Below are 23,345 nucleotides of genomic sequence, written 5' to 3'. Positions count from 1 at the left end.
AATGATTGCAGGGCAGCAAACATGTCTTATTAAAGGTCCAGTGTGTGTTTTATGGGGATTTATTGACCAAATATGGCAGAAATGGAATATAATATTCATATGTGTGTTTTTATTAGTACATAATCATGGTACTCCTACATGCTTGAAAGGGGAGAGTGAGATAAGATGTTTGCAATCTGCAAGCTTACCACTAGATGCCACTAAACCCTACACATTGGTCCTGTAATAGCTTTAACAAAACATTCCTGAGTAGTATCAATGATTTCATGGTTCATAATTTTATATCAGCAAGCAAACTCATGATTAGTGTGTAAGTATTACAGACTGTTATATATCACATTTTTTTTTTTTTTTTTTTTAAGTTTTAAAAGTTTCATAGTCTTTGCATCTGTATCAACGATTTAAACTGATTCAAAACTAGATATATGTGTATGGCAATGTGTGTTTCAGGTAGAAATAAAAAAAAAGGAAGTGTGTATTTAACTAGTTTCTTTAATTTGACTAAATAAAGTTAAAAAAGAAAGAAAGAAATCCTAACTCCATGACTAAAAAGTCTTCCACAGAGGATGGCATTTCCTCAGTTGACATGGAGATCAATTTCTTCAAGTTTCCTTGTCACCATGAATGAATGTGGAAATAAATATCTTTTTAAAGTAAAAATCTGTGAAATTATCCATACAACGAGTATAGAGGTTAATAAATATAAAAAAGTATTTTTTAAATTTCAGAAAATAATTATTAGGGATGTCTGATTGATTGAATGCAGTCTTGGTTTTGCGTCCATCATAATTCATCAGACGACTGAGCCAATGGTTGGACTCCATTCCAGCGGATGTCGCCCGGTGATAGGCGTAAGTTTTGTCCAATCAGATCTCGTAGATTGGATTTAGGGCGGGGCCCAAACGTGGAGGTGGGATTTTAGCTACCGTCCATCTTCAGCTACATTACAGTGAGCGAGCTTGTCGAAAAGAAAACACATTTTGGAATAAAGAAGACTTTCTGGAATTAGTTTTGGCTGTATTTGAAAAAAGACAAACGAAAGCCCATACCCTAGGTAAATGTCGTAACCAAGTATAAATCTAGATGGTCGGGTAGACCCTGTTTCCCTTTTTCCTAAATTTGGCTAGCAGGCTAGCTAAGCTGCTAGCTAGCATTTTATGCATTAGCTAGCCAGACAGTTAGCTATATTAGCTTGCAGGTTAACGATTAGAACGGTTTCTGATATATTGTGTCTTTCACAATGCAAACCCACCATATATAAGATATACTGGACCCCAGAATAATGATGCATGAATATGACATATATCCATGAGCAAGCTCCGTGCTACTTGTTTTGAAGCGGGCCAGTTAGTAACCGAGCGAGGTGGACGAGCTAAGATACTGGCTAGTATTAACGTTAGCAGGCTAGGTGGCTAATTTTAGCTGACAACCATGTTAGTCATATTAGTAATAGCGAAAATCAGCTACGCTTACGATAATATAACGATAGAAAAACGGGCATACAAAAGTTCATGTTTAAAGTGTGCTTAATTGCGAAGCGATAACGTTGGTTGTGCAGCTAACGTTCACTGTTCAGCTAGATGTAGTTAACGTCAGTTTCCACTCTCAGGAAGCTGATGTGACTGACTGCTCAGTTTGAAGGGATTTCTGTTTAGTTTGAACAATGTATTGATACACTGTTTTCTGCACATAGCTAACTTCGTGACAGACGGAATGTGGACATTGTCGTAGTCAGAGCCATGGCTGACAAGAGAAAACTTCAAGGTAAGAAGACTGGTGGTGGTGAAACTTGTGTTGCACAGGATCTATCACTCTGTCCAGCCTGGCACGTTGCACAAGCATTCAAAACTTTTGATGTAGTACACATTTATGTACAATGATGGTGGGCCGCATCTTTTATCTCCACAGGTGAGATCGATAGATGTTTGAAAAAAGTAGCTGAAGGTGTAGAACAGTTCGAAGACATTTGGCAAAAGGTAAGAGATCTTTACATTCTAGTGGGGCTGCACAGTATTGTTAAAAATCATATTGTGATGGTTTTGACGGATATTGCAGTTGCAATATGTTTTACTAGTAGTGGGATGATCATTTTCGCATTGTGATTTTCATTTTCACAGAAAAAAATGGAAGTGATAATGATGAGATATTTGTTGGGGTCTGTGGCAAACAAACATGTTTTCTTATGATTGGAGAACAAGATTTGTGGACCAGGTGCCTCATTATAATGCTGTTTTGTTGCACATTTTTCTGTAATCAAAAGACTGCAGTTTACATGAATTGGATACTGCACTTTCCCATATTCCAACTTCAGTAACATTTGTGTGGTTATCTATTTCAAGTATGGATGCAGTAAAACCTAAAGTGTCATTTATTTGTCTACATTTTTGCTCTATAATGTTGCCAACACAAACCAGAACGGACAATATGAGGTAGACCTCAAGAAAGAGATTAAACTACATAAATGTAGTTCCACGAACTCATTGAATGCCTTTTACATGTAAAGTTTTTACTTTTTCTGGTTGAAGTGTTGCCTCTGCAATTTGGATATTGCCCTCATCATATCGATTTTGATAATACTCTGATTAATTGTGCAGCCCAACATCCTACATTTGTTTGATTCTGTGTTTCAGAAATTGATGCAGTTAAACCTGATGTGTCCCATTTTTTGTCTGAATTTTAGCTTCATAATGCAGCCAATGCAAACCAGAAGGAAAAATATGAGGCTGACCTCAAGAAAGAGATTAAAAAACTACAGGTAAGACAAGTTAAACAAATGCACATTTCATTTCATTTTGTCATTCTTTTGTTTACATATTTGAATTTGATATTGTGTTTCATTATTTTCACCATCTGTCTTCCCAGCGATTGAGAGATCAGATAAAAACATGGGTGGCCTCAAACGAGATCAAAGACAAAAGGCAGCTAGTCGAGAACCGCAAACTCATAGAGACGGTATGTTTCTGCATCATGTCTTAATTTAGGTTATTACTAGGTTGTTTTCTTATATGGTATTAGTATTATCAGTGTACCAAACCATCAAAAATGATCAATTAATTATTTTCTTTCCTCAGCAAATGGAGCGGTTCAAAGTGGTGGAACGGGAAACAAAAACAAAAGCCTACTCAAAAGAAGGCTTGGGACTTGCTCAGAAAGTGGATCCAGCTCAGAGGGAAAAGGAAGAAACGGGACAGTGGCTAACAGTAATACATCCACTATTACCTGTTGTACATCTTGGTTGCCTGAATGTTTCTCCTAGAGCTGCAACGATTATTCAATTGATTTTTGGACATTTTATAGATCAAGCAATTAATTGTGAAAATAATCATAGGTTGCAGCCCTTGTTTTTTAATAACTTTTTCTACCTGTGCAAGAGGTGAAGAAAAAGTCACAAAACATTTGCTGAAAACAGAATGTGAATTTTTTTTAAGGAATTTGTGTGTTGTTGTTTTTAATTCTGTTTTAGTAAGAAATTTTGATCACATCCATTAATGCTCTTTTTTCTGACCTCTTTTTCACCTGCAGAACACGATAGACACTCTAAATATGCAGGTGGATCAGTTTGAAAGTGAGGTGGAATCGCTTTCAGTTCAGACGAGAAAAAAGAAGGGTGATAAAGAAGTAAGTCCCCCCTAGTTATTCTTTGTGAGGATGATTACACACTCAGAAATATACTGTAATTTCTGAATATATTCTGTTGGGCTCAAATTACAGACCACACATTTGTCCTCTGTTTGTCATGTAGAAGCAAGATCGAATCGAAGAGCTCAAGCGGTTGATTGAGAGGCATAGATTCCACATTCGCATGTTGGAGACCATTTTACGAATGCTGGACAATGACTCAATAGCAGTGGATGCAATACAGAAGATCAAAGATGATGTTGAATACTACATCGATTCCTCTCAAGACCCGGATTTTGAGGAGAACGAGTTCCTGTATGACGACTTAGACCTGGAAGACATCCGTGAGTTGCGGAGCATTAGGACGATGTTTTCATTCATTCAGATATCAGACATCAGAGGGACTATAATGACAACATGTCTTGTCTCTGTCCTGTCTTTCTCTTGCAGCTGCAGCATTAGTTGCAACTTCTCCATCAGGTCAGGGTAATGTGGAAGATGAGATGTATCTCCACTCCAGCAGCACTCCCACTTCCACCACCTCCTCTTCACCCATCCCTCCATCCCCAGCTACTTGCACTGCTGTAAGTTCTTGTCTTCATATTATTAAAACTTGGGTCAGGGTGTTAAATGGATGCTTGTACATTCTGACAAAATGTTTCACATTTTTTTTCTCTTAACGGGACAGTTTGGATTATTTGAAGTAGGGTTGTATGAGGCACTTATAAATGGTCAGTGTATTACCTATTGTATATGCCCCTTGTTTGGAGAAGCAAAGAAGAGCACCAGCGCTGACGTTTAAGTAATAAACTGCTGTGGTCAGGGTCAGTAACACAAGGTGTTTTAGCTACCTTAAGAAAAGTTCCACCTAAGTAAGTAAATCATCAAGTAAGGCATCAGTAAGCCTATTCTGACAGAAAACCGACTACAAATACACACACACACACACACACACATATATACATATATATATATATGAAAGTCAAATATCGCTTTCTCCAAACCTACCAAACTCCATAGTTTTACCTTGCAAAACAAAGGAGTTGTTGGTCTACAGCTTCCTCAATCTGTTAGTTTGTGTTATTTTGTGACTTTGGCTTTTTGAAAGAGTAGTTTGGATTCACCAAAGTCACACAAACAAACTCACAGAATGAGCAACAGTAGACCAGCAATTCCTGTGTCTTGTTAGGTAAAATTACTGTTTTTGCCGGTGGCGTTTGGTTGGTCCAGTGAGAGCAATATTTGGTGTATATGATGGTCTTATATAATGCTTTTCCATTGGAAAAGCAGTCAGATGGCAAGGTAAAATAGTGGAAATATTATAAATATAGCATATGCTTAGACTTGTGTTGATTTTTTTCATAGATGAACCTTTGAAGTGGCTAAAATACATTGTGTTGCTGACCCTGTCCACAGCAGTACATTGCTCAGCTTCTGTGCTGGTATTCCTCTCTACTCCTGCAAACTGGTAGTGTGCAGACCGGCATCTACTGAAGCTAATACCCTCACTATCAATAAGCACCTCAAACAAATAATCTGAACTGTCCCTTTAATTTTGCATTGAATTAACCCTTCTACAAGACCCATTGTGTTATAATCCGCTGACTAAATCAACATTTCAAAAGTGGATTGTCATATCAAGGTATCTCCTCCTATAGGAGAACTCAGAGGACGATAAGAAAAGGGGACGGTCGACAGACAGTGAAGTTAGTCAGGTGAGAGGCTCTTATCTGTGCTGTGCCAGTAGCTGAACAGTTTAGAGCAGCGCTCTTCATCCTTGGTCCTGGAGAATCACGGTGGCTGAAGGGTTTTGGCCTCTCAGGCACTGAAAAGGAACACGCTCTTTCTCTGTGGGACCATGGTTGGAGACTTCTGATTTAGTTTGTACCATCTCCTGCATATCTGGGCCTCAATAGCTCACAGTAAACTCTGCTCCTCATGCACATTGTACAGCTGTGGTTACCCTTTGGACAGTTTATCTGAAATTCCTTTTTTCTGGTGTCATTTTCAGTCACCTGTGAAGAACGGCACACCATCCTTGCTATCTTCCTTCTCTTCCTCCACCACCTCTGGGTCCTCCTCTTCCTCCTCTCTTGTGTCCATGGCAAGTGTAGTCGGAGGCATTTCTGCGGTTCCTACGAGCAGCAGTCTCATAGGGAGCTTCAGCAGTGCAGTGCAGCAACATCAGCATCAACCTGCACAACAGCAGCAGCAGCAACAACCTCAGCCACCAAACCAACCGCAGCAACAGCCACAGCCACCTCAGACAAAACCTTCTGCCCCCTCAAACAACACCCCTAGCCCGCCCAGCAATCCTCTCCTCCCAGCTTCCACTGCCCCCTCTCTGCCCACACCTAGCACACCCATTTCATCAGCTCCCAACTCCCAGTCTCAGCCCACATCTGGGCCCACCCCAGCATCCAGTTTGGGGCTTGGGCTGGGGCTGGGACTGAGCAAAGTTGGCATGACGGGGACCAGCAGCGCCAACCAGATGGCTGGTTTAGGCCTGAGTGGGCACCCCACTCCTTTAAACACAATGGCAGGGCTCATTTCGGGCTCCACGCCTGCCCCCTACGCTCAGGCAGCAGCATCGGGGGGCTTGGGTCTGAGCAGCACTACCCAGTCCAGCATTTCAGTGGAGAGCAGCACTTCCATCCCCACCTCCGGCTCCAGTGGAGTCACCACCAATGGGGCGGGGACAGGGCTCGGTTTGCTGGGATCCAGCCCGGCCCACAGCTCTTTGAGCGGGAGCATTCTGGGACTGGTTCCTGGGCAAAGTGTAGCCCCCGGTGTGTCTCAGGTGCCCCCGAGTTCTGTCAGCACAACTCCCGGAGTAGTTGGCATGATGGGAGGCAATGGAGGAAGTGTCGGCGTGGTTGGAGGAGTAGGGGTGAATGCTGCTCCTGCGAGACCACCCAGCGGACTGAAGCAAAATGGAAGCACAAGTATGTTAACTTGCCTTTCTTGACCTTGTGTAACTCTTGTTTGTTTAAGTTATCATTGTCTGTATAGTGTTTGTTTTCTAACTTTTCCCTCACCTGCCTGCAGGTTACAGTGCTGTAGTGGCAGAGAGCTCCACAGAATCAGCTCTAAGCACACCGAGCCAGTCACAAAGCAGCCAACCTTCATCTCTCAGTTCTTCAACCAGTCAGCCGTGAGTCTACAAACTCTGCACACTGCTACTCTTTTTTTTATTTCCTTTTTATTGTATTAGAGATCCACATTTCCATTAACATTTCATTTAGCATGTTCTTGAGTCCTATACATGTAGGGGTAACACGATTCACCAAATCCACAATGCAGTTTCACCACAGATTCTGTCAGAGTAGAGGTTCTAAATAAACCAGTATAGCAAATAAAATGCTTCAAAATCTGTAGCAACGAACCATATATTCAGTCAAATTTTCTAATATTCTATTAAATTTGTCCAGATCCAACCTGGAAGAGAGAGTCAACTTTTCCATTGTAAATTGTGTATTATGTATTACACCAACGCAGTCCTCAGTGCCAGTGTATCTACCCTTTTTTTTAAACCAACAATTAACATTATCCTGAACATATATTTGTCTCCGAAACTTGTTGTCATATGTTCATTTTCCAAAGTTGAATACCTTAAATGTAAGTGGAAATTTTACCCTCAGTCTTTTCTGTTTCCTTTGTTCGTACCTGTAAGAGCTAAAAGACCGGCAACCCCAAAATACATGAAAGTGAAAGTCACCTTTATTGGCTCCACATAATATTTTTCAATCCATATTGTCTTTAAGATAAGGAAGAAGTTGCGCTCCACTATTTTTCATTAATTTTATCCAATCCTTCCCCAGATATCACAATATTTGCCTTTCTCTCCCAGCTGTCTTTCATATATAACATATGCACACTACTTCTTATCTTGACATGATCGTTGTTAACTTGTCTCTCTCTGTTGTTCCCACTCTGCTTGTTTCAGGATGGACAATGGTCCCAGTTTAATCAGCTCCATCACTCTGCCTCCCAGCTCTCCGTCCCCCTCGTTCTCTGACAGCACACCTGGAGGAGGGAGTCTTCTCAATGGACCCCACTCCTACACACAGGCCTCTGAGAGCCTCAAGGTGAGGCATCATGACTGTGTTTCTTCTTTTTTTTTTTTTTAAATGCGGCCTGTTGAGTGAGATAAAAATCATCATCAATATATTTGGACTAAAGCTTATGCCCAGTTCTCAGTCTGTTTACTGCAAATACTGTGAAGAATGCTGTGTTGGAGTGTATGGAGTGTGGGGCAATCTCTATCATGTGCTTGCTGTGCCAGAAAACATCCTTATTTTGATGAGTTGCAGGCTTTTTTCTCTCTTGGCTCAGTGTATCTAATACCGGTCATTGTTAATAAGTGTTGCTGACCATGGGTGCTTAATTTTAGACAGGAGGAGGACTGTTTTTTGTTCCCTGTGTAGCAGCTATAATAGTTACAATAGTTGAATTAAAATGCCCTTAACATGAGGTTTTCCTCTTCCCAACTTAATTTTACTGAATCAACCATCCTGTTCTCACGTTGTCTCCCCTTTCGTTCCCTCCTCAGGCTCCCGAGCCTCTCAGTTCTCTGAAGGCGATGGCTGAGAGAGCAGCATTGGGATCAGGCCTGGATGGAGAGATTCCCAACCTGCACCTAACAGACAGAGGTCGGAACGGTCAGACATTTTTCTACAGTAACTTACTAAACAATAATCAGCTCACAATTATACACTGTAAGCTTTCTGACACTTGTACACTGACTTATTACTGAAGGGGAGGTGACTAACACTAGGGTTTGACAAATAGGTGAATAACAGCTGCAGCAGGAGACAGTAACATGTTGCTGTAATTCCACTACTTTTGGTAGTAACTAGACATGTAAATAATTACTTTCTCAACTTAATAACACACAACACTGAAATTTAAATGGGCTTGTTACTCGTTACGTGAAAATAACAAAACTTCATACGATTGCAGATGTAGTAAACAAATGCAGCCTATTCCCTAACCTTACGGTGGTCATCGTAAAATCAATTATTAACTACTGTAGTCATCGCCTGGTTAACATGTTTATTCAACATTGTCTGTGGTCCAATTCCTAATGTCACAAGCACAGCTATGTGTGCATTAATAAGAGAACTGAAGCAGACATTTAAAAGTAATGCAGAAGTTACTTCCCCTAGTAACTAGTTACTTTCATATGCTGCAAAATAACTGGTAACTGTAACTAATTACTAAATTTCAGTAACTTGTACAACACTGGTGTAGCTGATGATGCTGATATTAATACAAGCCATTCATTTAAAAGTAAGGTCCAAAGTCAAAATGATTGTCAAGTCAACCCACCAACTTAGAGAAAATTAATTACAAGTTTCCAGTTTTTACATTTATTAAGTAAACACATTAAACATCAGCTGTTTGCTACCTCACAAATGCAGGTGCAGCTTTTCTCAATTTTATGTAATTGTTTGTTTTGTTTGTAATTAGTCTAAGTGAACATATACAATCTCCTTTTGTCCTGGTAACTGGTGGGCAATGACCATTGTGTTTTGTTTTTGTTTTTTCTCTTACTTTTTATGCATGCATTATTCAGTCAAAAAATATTACAAGTGTAGTCTATTATAAAAATAACTGGCCGTCCCATCTATACACTTGAAAACAAACAACTGTTTTTCTCATAAATGTTTTTTCATAAATAAGGAAGTGCTCTGTAAAGAAGTCAAACTTACAGAAGTATTTCCGTCAGAAAGAAAAAGCAGGACAGGGGAAGTGAGGTGATCCTTTAACTAAACAGAAAAAATTGTACAGTATTAATGTCATTGACTGAATCTTTCACTCTTTGTTTCTCCTGTAGATATCTTCTCTGGTTCATCTGCAGCGCCCGGCACACCTGCCGCCCCTCAGCCGTCCGTGTCGGAAGTCAGCATCCCCCCCTCGCTCGGGGTCTGTCCACTTGGTCCCACCCCTCTCCCCAAAGACCAGCTCTACCAGCAGGCCATGCAGGAGTCCGCATGGACACACATGCCACACCCCTCCGACTCTGAAAGGATCAGGTGAGGGCGCCACATTTTTGTCGCATCCAGTGTCGATGCATCTTTCATTTTTTTATGACTTGAGAAATTCAAAAACACAGTCATGCACTTTGAATATACTTTGATAATTTTGTTTGTGGTTTGTAATTTGCTAATGTCTAAGTTAACTTATAATTCAGTCAACTTTTAAGACATGTCAAAATCTTATATAATACATTATATATATATACATTTTAAGCCCTAAAATTCAGCTTATGGAATTGTAGACTTTCGAAGACTTTTTAAGTACCTGCGGAATCCACGATATATTTGTCCTCTTAAAAGTTTCATATCTTCAGTAAGAACAAATGGGCTTGGAGCTTAGAGCCACAGAGGGTAGAGAAATCAAAAACCCTTGACAGAGAGACTAGCACATACTTGGCATTTTTATGGTATTTGTAGGCAATAACAAAAATGTCTCTTAAATATATAAATTGTAAACACTCAAACAATAACTTCAGTTAGTAGTTACTGACATGGATGCATGCAGGAATCTAGTTGGTTTGCTGGTGGTGCTGTTTTTCTTCACAGTGACCCTGTTGTTTGACATATTTGGTTTTAATGTAAACACAGCTATAAGGAGCTGTGATCAGTTGCTATGGATTTATAACTGTCTGTGTTTCTGTCCTCAAGGCAATACCTGATGAGGAATCCATGTCCCACCTTGCCCTTCCATCATCAGATACCGCCACACCACTCTGACTCTATAGAGTTCTACCAGAGACTGTCCACAGAAACACTCTTTTTCATCTTCTACTACCTGGAGGTAAAAAAATCACGCACACACTCAGCCCACCCACTCCATGTTTACTCCCTGTTGGTCCCCCAGTTATGTATTAAAGTCGTGCTTGTAAGCTTACTGGTGTATTTGTCCTCTGTCTGTCAGGGCACCAAGGCTCAGTATCTGTCTGCCAAAGCTCTGAAGAAACAGTCATGGAGGTTTCACACCAAGTACATGATGTGGTTCCAGAGGCACGAGGAGCCCAAAACTATCACTGACGAGTTTGAACAGGTGCACACTCACAGTTCACATTTTTCTTTGCAAGTTAGAAACGAGGGCTGGCCGATATGACTTTTAAATAATATCTTAGTATTTTAAGGCTGTGCCACAATAAATGACATATATTTCGATATACACATGTTCTCTAAAGGGCCATTGTTAGTATTGACATCTCAAATTTACACCGAACACAGGCTAGAAAGTTCAGGCTAGAAAGGGTCCCCAGGGCGGCAGTTTAAGAATATATGCATTACTGTAGATTAAATTACCCAGTAGTATATAAAGTAGGGCTGGGTGATATGGACAAAAGCAATTATCAAAATTTATATAGATACTTTTTTAACCAAATAGCTATATAGAATAAATCAGATAACATTAATTCAGGCTAAAATCAATGAATAAGTTAACATTACTCATTAGCATTTCATAACGTTCTGTCTAAATTGATCTGCACCTTTACTAAATGACATCTAGTCTAGAACTAAAACGATTAATCGACTGTTGAATTAATAGTCAGCTATTCTATAATTAATAATTGTCCAGATCCTCTGATTCAAGCTTTTTAAATGTGAATATTTGCTGGTTGTGGGCAAAACAAGATATTTGCGTACATCCTCTTGGGCTTTGGGAAACGCTGATCAACATTTTTCACCATTTTTTGACATTTTACAGACCTAACAACTGATCAGTTAAACAAGGAATTAATCATCAGATTAATCCATGATGAAAATAAGTGTTAGTTGCAGCCCTAATCTAGTCCTATATCTTGATATCTACATGATAATGATATATTTCCATACCAGAAACTAGTGTGGGGACTGAGCTTTTCAAAAGCATTGAGCTTTTCAATGATTGTTCTTTCCACTCTGCTGCTCCTGCAGGGCACTTACATTTACTTTGACTATGAGAAATGGGGCCAGAGGAAGAAGGAGGGGTTCACCTTCGAGTACAGGTACCTCGAAGACCGAGACCTGCAGTGACGGACAGAGGGGACGTGAAAGGACAGAGAAAGACAAAACGTGCTGCTGTTGACATTCCGAGACTGAACTTCAAACTGTGGATAGAGATTGTGATGTGTAGTAGAAACCCTCTCCTGACACGGAGACTGGTGTCTGTATAGGCTGCATCTCAGCGTGAAGCCCTCGCTCCTCGTGCAGCGCTTTGCTTTTGACAAAAAAACGCCCTGTGGGCCTGATCAAACACATCACGCTGCACGGGCAGGGGGGGGCTCTCATTAGAGATCTGCGTTTGTGCCTGTCTGTGTGCACACTCAGTATGTGGCATTAGGAAAGCCTACCCCATGCATGTTTCTCATGTTTTGTTTTCTTTTTCCGTTTCAACAAGATTCTCTGTACCACCTACCCAACATGAGCCTGGAAGCCTTTGACTTGACACAAAACAAACCTTGGATTTGATTGTTGAGTAAACTGCCCTTCTTGTATTTACTGTAATTTGGTGGTTAAGACTGGGGAGGTACAGTGGACATTTAGTCATGGTGTGTAGGACTGGCTTCTTTTAAGACCCTACGATGCCTGTTGAACATGGTCACTATTAGAGATAGTGAGCGTTTATCAATAGTTTTATTGATATTGTCTTGGTCGATTAAAACGCTGATTGAGAGTGACCACAGGGCCTCTCCCTGTGACAGGGAAAGAGTCCTTATTGGACATGGATTAAATTGCTATGCAATTGAACTGGTCTCTGACTCCCTCTCTTTACAAATAAAATGTTTTTAAGTTAACCTGTCAAAGAAAATGCATTATTATGGCGCATTCATGTTTGTGACAAATTAATAAACTTGTAAAATAAATCTTAAAAATAGGGTTTGAGACATTAATCTACTTGATGTTTGACTCTTACACCATTGAGGAATTCTCATCATCCTTGATGCAAAAGGCCACACTAAGCGTAGTGAATGTACCTGTACCCAAATCACCTCTTAATTATGCTCAAAATACACAGATAGTGTTAGATAATGAATCTGAGTTTGGTTTGAGTCAACTTCCCACCTTTACTTGAGGTTTTATTCTATTCTGTTGATGTTACTTCATCCTAAAAGTCCACTGTGTTCAATTTACCACCTGATATTTGGAGTGAAATCCCTATACAGTGAATGTGCACTGATAAACTGTTTACATGTAGAGCGAAAACACAGAAATCCTAAAATTCTGGTGGTAGATTTAACTCGTGGGTCGAATATAGGAAATGTCTCATCCGCCATGGTTGTTCATGTGCTATCCTGAAGAACAATAAGATTCAATCTGGTGTGGGACAGATCGCACCTTTTCTTGGCTGTTTGAATGGGGAGAGTGTTAAACTGAATCAGATTTTTCCATTTAAGCAACCATGAAAAAAGATCTGTGCTGCATTTACAATTTTCTGTTTTGTGTGATTAGTTTTCAGGCTTTTTTTGGGGAGGGAAAGGGGGGGGATGAGGATGTGAAAAAAAGGAAAATACAGCAAAGTTATGAGAGATTTGCCTTTTATAGATTCTATTTTTTGGGCTTTTAAGGTTTTCAGAAAAGGAAGGTCAGCTAAAGAAATTGCTAAAATGTGAATTTCAAGACGTATTTACAGTTTTTTCTCATCACAGTTCTGCATGGGAGATGTCATAAAACGGGGTTATAACAGGATTGTAAAATTTCAATAAATACTTTTAAGAAATTACAAGTCAGTGTGTGGTGTAACGTCCTGTCATTCCTACATGGCAATATGGATTCACGTATTTTACCATTTTGTGGATAAGAGCGGTATAGCTTTTACATTTCTCAGCTGATTTCAGTGAGTCATTTTACATTTGAGGTTTTATGATGTACATGAAGTAGAAAAATGCAGACCCCTCGATCATTTGTATGTTTACAGGCCTCGCTTGACTGAAACAAAATGGTGGTGATGTTGATGTACAGTCCAAAGGCCAGTGCGCCCAGGTATCATGACCAACTTTCAGCTAAATGGTAAAAGTGAAAATTTGGATTTTGTGATGTATGAGGTTCTTAATCTGTAGTCAACAAACCTCAATATCAGTTTAAGTGTATGCTATATTTAGAATTTTATCACTACTTTGCGGTCAGACAGCCTTTTCTGATGAAACTGCCATTATATAAACCTAATATTGTTCTCTCCAAAGCAACCAGACTCCTTTGACAGAATACAGGAGTTGCAGGTCTACTGCTGCCTCAGGCTGTTTGTGTTATTTTGTGACTTCCCTATAAATTCAGATTGAGGCAGCAGTAGATTTGCAACTCCCATGTTCTGCAAGGCAGTATACCTGTTTTTGTTAATGGAGTCTGGCTGGTCTGGTGATGTCTGACCTATTTAATGGCAGTTTTTTTTTTGGCAAAGCAGTAAAAATCTATGGTAGATAATACACTGATTATGGATAAGTACTTCATCCTGTCCCGCTTAAAAAAATCTGAACTATCCTTTTAAGGCTGATGTATCTGTCGACTCTAGTAGAGTTTAGCTACTTAGAACATCAGTTGAATGACAAAAATAAACTTGCTTCATACCAGCTCAACATTTTTTTTCCATCTCTAAGGAAGACAGGATGCTTTGTGAGATCTTCACATATTTTATTAAAATGGAAAAAACAAAAATCAGTAAAAACAAAATACAGGATGCACAATGTCAGACAAATTTGAAAATATACTATCACTTTGCAGTGTTGAGTGCAACTGTCCACGTGCGGGATGATGTGTGTGTGTGTGTGTGTGTTCACATCTTCGATTCCTTCTTGACTTTGAGGAATTCGGCCATGTTGGAGAAATATTTCTGGTTGGCTTCAGCCACCTTCTTCTCTGCAGCCTGTGGGTTCACGATCTCCAGCCCCTGCAGACGAGAGCACGATGATTGTAAGCTTAAATTAACCTTCAGTGCTCATGATTCCATATTTTTAAATTTAAATGCAATACTAGTATAAAAAAAAAACAGGTACTCAAAACTTCTTTCAGTATCATGGCAAAAAGAAAGCAAAAGGCACACATTTAAAAAAAAAAAAAATCTAAACAAATTTCAGGCAGGACACGACAGACTGAACTAAATACTTAAATTTGCACTTTTTATTCATTCACCATTTTTTGTGGCTTTGATCATTTCAGCAGTGTAATTAACAAATATATTGTTTTAAACGCTTGGTATTGAAAAACTATTGAAGTTATCTATACTTCTGACGACCTTAGGAGATACTCAGTAAAACAGGATGTTGACTTGTATTACCTGTAGAGGAGTGAACGCCACACTGGAGCTGGTTCCTGACGAGCGGTCCCTGACTGTGGACTTTCCTCCGTACGTCATGCTCTGCTTCTGCAACGTCCTCTGTTGTGTACGACAAAATATTACAGAGAATTAGACAAAATATTATAAGTGAATGTTGGAGTGATAATGAGCCATGACTGAGTTTACCTGGAGGGATTTGGAGATTCTGGCCTTAGTGGCCTCGTTGACCTGAGCCTGCCTGACGCGTCCGCTGCCGCTCTTCCCCAGCTGACCCAGACTGAAGCCCAGATCCTCCTGATATGCATCGTCTTCAATCTGCAACACCACATCAGAAATTAAGCTTCAAGTCTTACTGCTCATGCTCCTCTTACCACATAGTGTGCTGTGTTGCACGAATTTTTAATGCATTTATGTCTGCGCTATGCACTTTATGTCTATTACTGCACTATAATTGCATGTTTTGTTATAGCAAGACAAGTGCAACATTAAAACTGGACAATGACAAGCGAGGACAAGTCCTACACTGTAAAATGATCAGGTGTTTATAACTTAGCCCGTTGTCCTGAAAACAAAAGCCCACTGCTCTGAAAATACACACTCTGGAGTTGGAGCACAGTGACTGCGTGCCAGACACAATTAATTAATTGCTCAATTCAACTTATAAACAGCTACTCACTGTAAAGGTTATTCATGATTTGTTATGACACTTGCTGATTTGGTGAACATTCAGGATTAATTTTAACTCTAATTAATGTGAAACGGGCCAACAAAAAGAGACGCTCTTGGCCAGAAATGACATTTTAAAGACGCTGGCTGTAGCATTGTTGTCCGAGAAGTGAGTATTTTAACTTAGCATGTTTCTTTAATGTCTCATGACATATCATCATTCTGTGATTTAGTACAGAAATATGTATATTTCTCCTTTAAACTGTAGCTCTTTTGGTGAGGATTAAAATTGGAAACATTAAACTTCATCTTGCTTCACTGGCTTTGCCGTAAACATCTGAGGTTAAATTAACAATTCTGAAATATTAGCACACGTGTTTTCTCTCAGGTCTTGGTGCAGTATCTGTTTTGCTGTTGTAAACTGATGAACAGAAGCTAGTGAGGCTGCTTTTAGCCATAGTCCTCTCAGGAGTTAGAGGATGATGGAGGAGGAACTGAGGTGAGCAACACCAGCTTCATGTAAAGTGTTTGAATCTGTGTGTGTGTGTGTGTGTGTGTGTGTGTGTGTATATTTAGACGCTCTGGAAAGAAGAGTTTACAATGTGATTAGCTGTATGTTTCTGTATATTTAATATGTGTATTGAGTGATAAATCCAAATAAATAATAATGGGTCATGGTCAGACAATAGTATTAATACAGCACAAATTATTGCCTGAAATTGAACAAAATAGGATCATTTGTAATTGTGGTTGTGTTACCTGCTTAGTGATTATGGATGTAAATAAGTATTTTTGCTCAAATCTGGAGTATTGTTTAACTTCATTAACATGCACTGACCCAATCAAATGAACGAATGAAGTAAAGTAGAATAATAATAAGCACAGTTAAAGACGAGATGAGGGGATATGGTAGGCATGTTAGAAAATATCTACCAACCTCTGCGAAGGTCATTCTGTTGGCATGTTTCCTGATCTCAGTCAGCCCAAGACGCTCCTTCATTTTTCGATACCTTCAGGTAAGAAAAAAGTGCAGTGCTGGTTATACATATATATTTAGAGTTGATGTTGGTGTTCTAAACTGGGCTATGCAAGTTATGTAAGCTTCTTGTCATGTTCAACATGCAGCTCTCCCTGTGTTTTAGATTTAAAAGCTCTGTCTTGCATTTATTTTCTCTAAATCTGTGGTCTGTTCAGCAGGAGAGCAGCTGACAGGTTCTGTACCTCCTTCCTCCTCTCTTCTTCCTCTGTCCATCCAGCGGGGCAGGTAGTGGTTTGACCTGCTTCACTGGTGGAGGCTCCTGCCATTTATCAAACTTCCTCTCAATTTCTTCTTTTAGATCGTAGCCAACCTGCAAAAAATGACATAAAAAAGGTTAATGCCACAGGAGTCAGAAGTGAAAACAGTTTTATTTAATACTGCTGCATAAAAAATGTTTAAATGTTTGAAAAACCTGTGTTTAGACAGTGTTAAAGAGGTGTAATTTCAACTATATGAAAATAGTTGATGTTTGAATGCATTTTATTGTAAGATATATGTAAATGTTCCTCCATGTATGTAAATGAGGTCAAGAAAATATTAGAGACTTGACTCAATTTGTACAGTTCTTCATTAACTCAGCATTAATGTGTATGCGCTCCATTCACCTTGCCATCTGAACTCTCATGAAAACTGTCCACTCGGCTGGCCAGGGTGCACTTTGCAGCTACCAGACGAGCCGCCTTCCTCCTCAGGTCCTGAAAACAAGAATGGAAATCAGGTATTAGACCGTTACAAATGCAAGTTAAGACCCAGTTCCTGTCCATACTGGCAAAAAAAGACTGAAGGATATGAAACGAAATCAGTCCATGTTGGTTTCATTTTGTAGTTGTTACAGAAAGAGCAATACATTTTTTCCCCAAAACAAGTCTGATAAACTGAAGTTAGTTCTACAGGTTTTGTAAAGGTAATTTTAACTTTATAATTAATTGAAATTCATTGACCTGTGAAAACTGTTTTATACATTTTAAGGCCTAGAATTTTGATTTGATTTGTTTTAAATGGACCCATGGAAACACGGACAAAAACACTGCAATTTGCAGTATTTTTTTTTGGTTAATATATTTACTGACAGGTGGTAGTGACTGCACAACATCACAGTGGTAGATGAAGCCGGTGTGGGGCAGCAGCGACGTGCTGCTGAAGCCGGACAGGGTTCTTCTCTGAGCTCCCAGCAGCATCAGGTTACAGGCGGGCATCTTGGACAGGTTAGTGAGGCCACCAGCGATACCTGTGAACGAGAAAAAAAACAGCCAGGACAATCTTATATAATCAATGTATTTAAACAATTCAATTTTAAAAGTGATCTTCTTGCATCTCTCACCCATGATCTTGGCAGCTGTTGACGCTCCAACAATAATGGACAGATTTGGGGCAATGAACGACATTCTGGACTCTACATATTCATATATCCTGTGTTTGGACTGATTCAACTCCAGAGCCATGTCACACGCCTCCTCCAGCTGCTTCAGTTCATCCTCACTTAGCAGTGACCTGAAACCACAAAAATACACCAAGTCAACACATTGATGAGCGTTTAAACGGCCGTCCTGTGGATGGTAGCAAAAATATTTACACCACAGAAGTCTGTCAACTCACCCCTGTGTGGTCGAGGCTGTGACACTGACGACCATGATAGTGGCGTTGGTGAGGATCTGCTGCAAAGTTTCGTTGTTCTTGCACTTCTCCAAATTGTTTCCCAGTTCCTGAGCAGGAAGCACAAATATATAATGCTTAAACCACATCTCAGAATAAAAAAAAAACAAAACAAACTTCAATAAAATAAAAAAGGCAGAGTGACATTACTGAATTTACTGAACATTTCTAGGGGTGTGACAATTGTGAGCATTTATATTTAAAAATAACATCAACCCATTGGGTCAAGCTGCATAATTTCTTTAAAGTTAGCAATAAAATTAATCACAAACTATATAGAAAGTCAATTAATCATTTCAGTCATTTTTATGCAAAAATGCCAAACATTTTCTGGTTCTGCTTTTTTGTCATTTACAATAGTAAATGAAGAGTCTTTGGGTTTTGGACTATTAGTTAGACAAAAGAAGCAATTTGAAGACGTCACTTTGGGCTCTGGTATATTGTGATGAGCACTTTTCTCATTTTTTGACTGGAAAAAGAGATTTTCTGATTCTAAACAATTAATCAAGTAATTGTGAAAATCATCTGCAGATAAAGTAAAGACAATAATCATTGGTTGCAGCCCTGCTCTTCAGTTTTGTTCAAATCAGGCTGCCTACCCATGACATAGATGGTTATAACTTGGAGCCACAACCTAATTAACTTCTGTTTATACAACTCATGAATATAAAAACTGTTGCAGAAAAATTACAATTCATTTTTGGCCTTCTGCCGATGTGATGCCACACACTCATCAATAGCTAAAAATTGTCCTCCGCACAACTGAAGTTACAAGTAATTAATAGTGTAACAAAAGTATCAACTCAACTCATCCATCTCATTTTGAAGTGGGTCTTTGGTTAAAAAAAACAACAACAAAAAAACCTGAAACATTTATACATGGGTAAGCATTTCAACTAATCTGACCTTGACTGTGCGGATGTAATCGAGAGAATCTGGCACCAGAGACTCAAGTTCTGGGAACCTCTTGGAGTACTTGTCCCGAGTAAACTTGTGAATGATATCTGAAACACAAGCAAAAAAAAGGAGAAAACTCAGAACAGAACAATATTAAACCCTTTACATTTTGAGTTGTTTTTTTGTAGATTTTACATAAGTAAGAAGAGTCAACTCACTGAGCTCATTGTCGATCTCTACTGTGAGGTTATTTGCTGCTACGATCAGTCTGTATTCTGGGTCAGCCTCGACTGGACCTGAGACTACAGGGAAACAAAACAATATAATCGGAAATTTATTCTTATTCTTGATTAACATTCAGGCAGAATTAAAAGCTACGAGGAACTTCTTAAAACATATTGTGAAACTAAAGAGTGGAAACATGCACACAATCACACTCACCTTCTGAGTTCTTGCGCTGCTTTCCAACATACCCTGAAATTTTGTCCATGATCTCTGAAAACTGTTAACAAAAAAGTTAAGATTATGCAGGAACGTCCAGAAGAGACACATTACTATAAATGATCATATGATACAACTCACCTGTTTGCTATTACGTAGCTTGGCAATAGACGAAACACTTTCAGCTTTAGTGTAGTCCACCTCCATCTCCTCTGGGATGTCCTCCAGCACCCCCTCTGTCCTTCCCTGCGTCTCCTCTCCATCACTCTCCCCCTCCTCTCCCTCCGGATACAACCCGTCCTCCCCCTCATCTCCAGCCTCCTCCAGGTCTGCCAGGAGCTCGTCCGCCAAGGACATCTGCAATCAGCAGCACAGTGCGACAACATTAGAGGTAACTTGCTTGATATGACAAAGCTACTCAGATCAGTTTCCAAAATTAATCCAATTGTACCGCAGTCTTTATCTTATAGGATGTAATGTCTTCACCAAGACTGTGTAAATGTACAGCACAGCAATACAACCCAAGTGATGTCTCTCTAGTCTTAGTGGTATAATTTACTTTCTTACAGGTATAGCTAAGTGAAATTAAAAGTCTATTGATTATGACTTTATAAATTACATTTTTTTGTCACATGAAACATTAAGAGTTAATAAAATATGTTTTATTATAAATTAAACTACCCATTAGTTTATAACTTGTACAGTTAAAACAATTAGCCAATTAATCAAGCAGACTATTGGCAGAAAATTAGTAAGCAGCTATTTTTGATAATTGTTATTTTTTAATGTAAAAAGATTTCTGGTTCCAGGTATTACTGGCCTAATACGGGCCTATCACAGCTTTGAATCAGAATCAGCATATATGTTGTCCAATATGCTCCTTTTAAGAACATAATGCAGATTGTATTTATTATATAGCTTTATAGACAGCATTTTGTTCGTATTTTTTCTAATTCAACTGAATATATTTTGCTCTATTTGTGTTTTTTTTATTTAAAGTTCTTAGTTATTATTAGTAGTATTATCATCATTTATTAGTTTTAGTACTTAAATAAAGGATCTGAATACTTCCTCCTGCACTTAATAATATGAGTAATCTTTAGTAGGAGCCTGGTTTTGACACTAGAATATCTCCAAATCTTCATTTGGGGTTTAATGGGACAAATTACGCACACACAGAAGGTTATATTCTAAAATTTAGCTGGAGTTCACAGCAGTGATTTCACATTACCACAGCCCTCTTCAAACTCTAAAACGACACAAATAAATGTAAGACAGTATAAATTATTGTGCACATGAATACAGAAGATGTAGCCCTGTGAGAAGAAACGTTTGTATGGGAGTCAAATACAATGTTTGTATCGTGCGGCTTATGATAGCTGGCTAGCATTAGCAAACGTTTGCTATACGTAGCCGGTCGTGTTCCTAAAGGATTTATAAACAACATAGACTTACCTTTTGTTAAAACTCTGGTCGACTTAAGAAAAAAAAAACAAATTTGCCTTATGGAGGCTTCAAGGTATTTTATACAGAGGTATAACGACTCGTTAAACGATGTTTTCCCCTCAACCTGTGGACAACTGTTGTATCATTTGTCGCAGACTAAATACGCAATAATATTCGCATGGCTTTCTGGGAAATGGGGTCAATACAATGTACATCTAGAATTTGTCTAGAAGGAAACCCCAGACCCGCGAAAGCGCTCGCGAGAGTGATCAGTTTACCCCGGCTCTACACCTAATCATAACAAAGTGTTTGTGCCGCTAAACATATCCAGGTTTTAATTACAATGTTGTCACAGTATAAAAAATATTTAGTTTGTAAAACGTGCGTAAGAAAGAAACAATATATACAAGTCTCGCGAGAGTTTCGCAAATTAAGGGTTGTCTTCAAGACAGGGACGGCAAAAAAGGTAATTTATGAAGCGGATGCATGGGTTTTCTTTGTTGTTAATACAGCGCTTTACGATTACAAAACAGTGCGATTTATTGTCATGAAACAGTTCAATAAGAGATTCACATTTTGAAGTTTTTATTTCCCCTTGTTTATACATTATCCCCTGAAAACCATTCTTTAAACAATACAGGTTTGAAACCAACATTTAAACAGACTAAACAAATGGACTAGTTTGGATCTCGACTGCATGATGGACTGTTATTAGTAGAAAATGGGGTAAATTAACAGATACACAAACAAATGGAGTTATTTACTGATGAGAGGCTTCTGATTTTTCATGCTAAGCTACAGTAACGGTCATTAAACAAGGGAAAAGAATGACAAGACAGCTAAAAATTCATAGACATTGGAAAAAAATGACACATTACAGGACATAGTTCCATACAGATTGGCATATATTAACAAGTAAAATTATACAAAATACTTTTTTAGCAATTAAGACGTTTGGGAAAATATTTTGATTTATTTGTTATGAAGATCTTAGAGAAGGTATAACCTAGATGCATTCTGTCCCAAACAAATTATAGCTAAGTTAATATATGTTAATTGCAGAAAAGCAAATAAATAAATAGATTAATAAATAGGTAAATAAATAATTAAATAAATAAAATATTGTGTGGAAACTGGCTTTACATGAATAAATAAATAAATAAAACAATATAATAAATATATAAATTAAGAGAAATCCTTTTAGAACTAAAAGTATAAAGAAGCATAGCTTGTTTCATTTTTCGTGCAGTCTAAGAATACATCTAAAAGTAAACAGCTCTAAAATGATATTGTATACACTTGTATTATGATATTTGTACAAATGCAAATGAGTATTCTCAAATACAGGAGTCAAGCGATTTCTGTTCCAAACTGCTGCCTACAAGAACAACTGACTGACTGCAATGAAAAACGTCTTTAATAAAGAGAGGACTGGAATCCAAGCGTTTACATAGACAGATGAATGACTAAAGAAAGTGCATTCCCCGCACATCTGGGGAATAATACAACAAAATGAAGCAGAAAAAGAGAAGGTAAGCTGGTACACAGCAAGACTCCCACTGCATAGCTGTCAAATCTGTTTCAGATTTTACAAAGCTTCAGGCTCCTCTTCTCCTAGCATATGCTGCCTTTTCCAAAGACTTTTGTAGCCAAGGGCTATGAATAAACTCTGTAAATAGTGGCAGGCAGGAGCACAACAACCCCTGTCATACAAAATCCTGTCGCTGGTAAAACCTGGAATGTGTCCAGCTTTTAGAACGGGAGTCTCATTCTTTCAGTTGCCTATTCAATAAAAAAATAGCCTCTGGGTGAATGGCTGGTTGTTGGGGTTAATTCACTGGCCAGTCCAAGAGGGTTCAGCTCTAAAGGTTCCCACGATGACGTACAACATCACACCAAGTGGGGGTCGTTGGCAGGGCTGACAGTGAAGCGCGATGATGTCACTGGATTGGCCCCCACAGGCGACCTTGGTTTGATTGATAAATCCTCTTTCCTTTTTGATTCTTTGCTCTTGATGTTTGGCCCTGAAGAAAAAACAGAATCAAGTGCAGTGTGAAGAAACAGTCGCATGTCTCTCAGATTAAGTTGTGCTTCCCCAAACCATTTCATTTTACCGCCATCTTATCTTTAGAGGATGTTCATGTCAGAACCAACTCATCAGGATTCACAAGGCGACCCTGAATTTAAAGTATAGAGTTTCCTTGTCCCCACTTTTGTGTTCATTGTCTGGCAAGACAGGTATAAATGTTTCCCTTTCATCTCTTTATTAGTCGTCTCAATGTATTCATAGCTCATGCTTTTAACTCAATTTCTG

The 23,345-nt window shown here is 38.8% G+C and overlaps 3 protein-coding genes across 6 annotated transcripts in view; 1 reads left to right on the top strand and 2 right to left on the bottom strand.

Moving 5' to 3' along the window:
- Positions 1–901: 901 nt before the first annotated feature.
- On the top strand, positions 902–12,415 carry cnot3a (CCR4-NOT transcription complex, subunit 3a). 3 transcript variants are annotated; one of them, XM_084726676.1, is made up of 18 exons: positions 902–1,054; positions 1,694–1,764; positions 1,909–1,976; positions 2,681–2,755; positions 2,863–2,952; positions 3,072–3,200; positions 3,523–3,618; positions 3,743–3,962; positions 4,069–4,202; positions 5,277–5,333; positions 5,630–6,563; positions 6,667–6,772; positions 7,565–7,706; positions 8,171–8,270; positions 9,458–9,656; positions 10,308–10,440; positions 10,561–10,686; positions 11,556–12,415. In XM_084726676.1, the coding sequence occupies exons 2-18, from the start codon at positions 1,740–1,742 to the stop codon at positions 11,652–11,654; spliced, it is 2,733 nt and encodes a 910-aa protein (XP_084582802.1). In that variant the 5' UTR covers positions 902–1,054; positions 1,694–1,739; the 3' UTR covers positions 11,655–12,415. The 3 variants fall into 3 exon arrangements, with proteins under 3 accessions (XP_084582802.1, XP_084582801.1, XP_084582803.1); XM_084726675.1 differs by having other exon boundaries at positions 8,171–8,279; XM_084726677.1 differs by lacking the exon at positions 5,277–5,333 and having other exon boundaries at positions 8,171–8,279.
- Positions 12,416–14,225: 1,810 nt separating this feature from the next.
- On the bottom strand, positions 14,226–21,194 carry prpf31 (PRP31 pre-mRNA processing factor 31 homolog (yeast)). The gene is made up of 14 exons (XM_084726673.1): positions 21,041–21,194; positions 19,727–19,942; positions 19,586–19,646; positions 19,363–19,446; positions 19,154–19,251; positions 18,191–18,297; positions 17,916–18,085; positions 17,665–17,822; positions 17,200–17,289; positions 16,777–16,904; positions 16,493–16,565; positions 15,076–15,204; positions 14,890–14,988; positions 14,226–14,502 (listed from the first exon to the last, which is right to left on the bottom strand). The coding sequence occupies exons 2-14, from the start codon at positions 19,940–19,942 to the stop codon at positions 14,389–14,391; spliced, it is 1,527 nt and encodes a 508-aa protein (XP_084582799.1). The 5' UTR covers positions 21,041–21,194; the 3' UTR covers positions 14,226–14,388.
- Positions 21,195–21,599: 405 nt separating this feature from the next.
- lmtk3 (lemur tyrosine kinase 3) overlaps positions 21,600–23,345 on the bottom strand; it is a 33,101-nt gene continuing 31,355 nt past the window's right edge. For both annotated transcript variants that reach the window (XM_084726671.1, XM_084726672.1), the window contains exon 16: positions 21,600–23,055. In XM_084726671.1, the coding sequence (XP_084582797.1) occupies positions 22,922–23,055 (134 nt within the window). In that variant the 3' untranslated portion in view covers positions 21,600–22,921. The remainder of the gene's footprint in view (positions 23,056–23,345) is intronic.

Source organism: Lutjanus erythropterus, chromosome 9 (genome assembly GCF_056507025.1).
Source record: "Lutjanus erythropterus isolate fLutEry1 chromosome 9, fLutEry1.hap2, whole genome shotgun sequence".
NCBI lineage: Eukaryota > Metazoa > Chordata > Actinopteri > Lutjaniformes > Lutjanidae > Lutjanus > Lutjanus erythropterus.
The sequence above is the reverse complement of the archived record's forward strand: the minus strand, read 5'-3'. Positions and strand labels throughout refer to the sequence as shown.

What these genes read in the sequence shown, in the direction of transcription:
- cnot3a (XM_084726675.1), top strand. Translation starts at nt 1,740, where the DNA reads ATGGCTGACAAGAGAAAACTTCAAG. An exon ending in ACCGCAAACTCATAGAGACG is followed by an intron (nt 2,953 to 3,071) that starts GTATGTTTCTGC and finishes TTCTTTCCTCAG; the next exon opens with CAAATGGAGCGGTTCAAAGT. An exon ending in CAGACAGTGAAGTTAGTCAG is followed by an intron (nt 5,334 to 5,629) that starts GTGAGAGGCTCT and finishes TGTCATTTTCAG; the next exon opens with TCACCTGTGAAGAACGGCAC.
- prpf31 (XM_084726673.1), bottom strand. Translation starts at nt 19,942, where the DNA reads ATGTCCTTGGCGGACGAGCTCCTGGCAGACCTGGAGGAGGCTGGAGAT. An exon ending in AGAGATCGACAATGAGCTCA is followed by an intron (nt 19,252 to 19,362) that starts GTGAGTTGACTC and finishes CTTGTGTTTCAG; the next exon opens with ATATCATTCACAAGTTTACT. An exon ending in TGGCGTTCACTCCTCTACAG is followed by an intron (nt 14,503 to 14,889) that starts GTAATACAAGTC and finishes TCTCGTCTGCAG; the next exon opens with GGGCTGGAGATCGTGAACCC.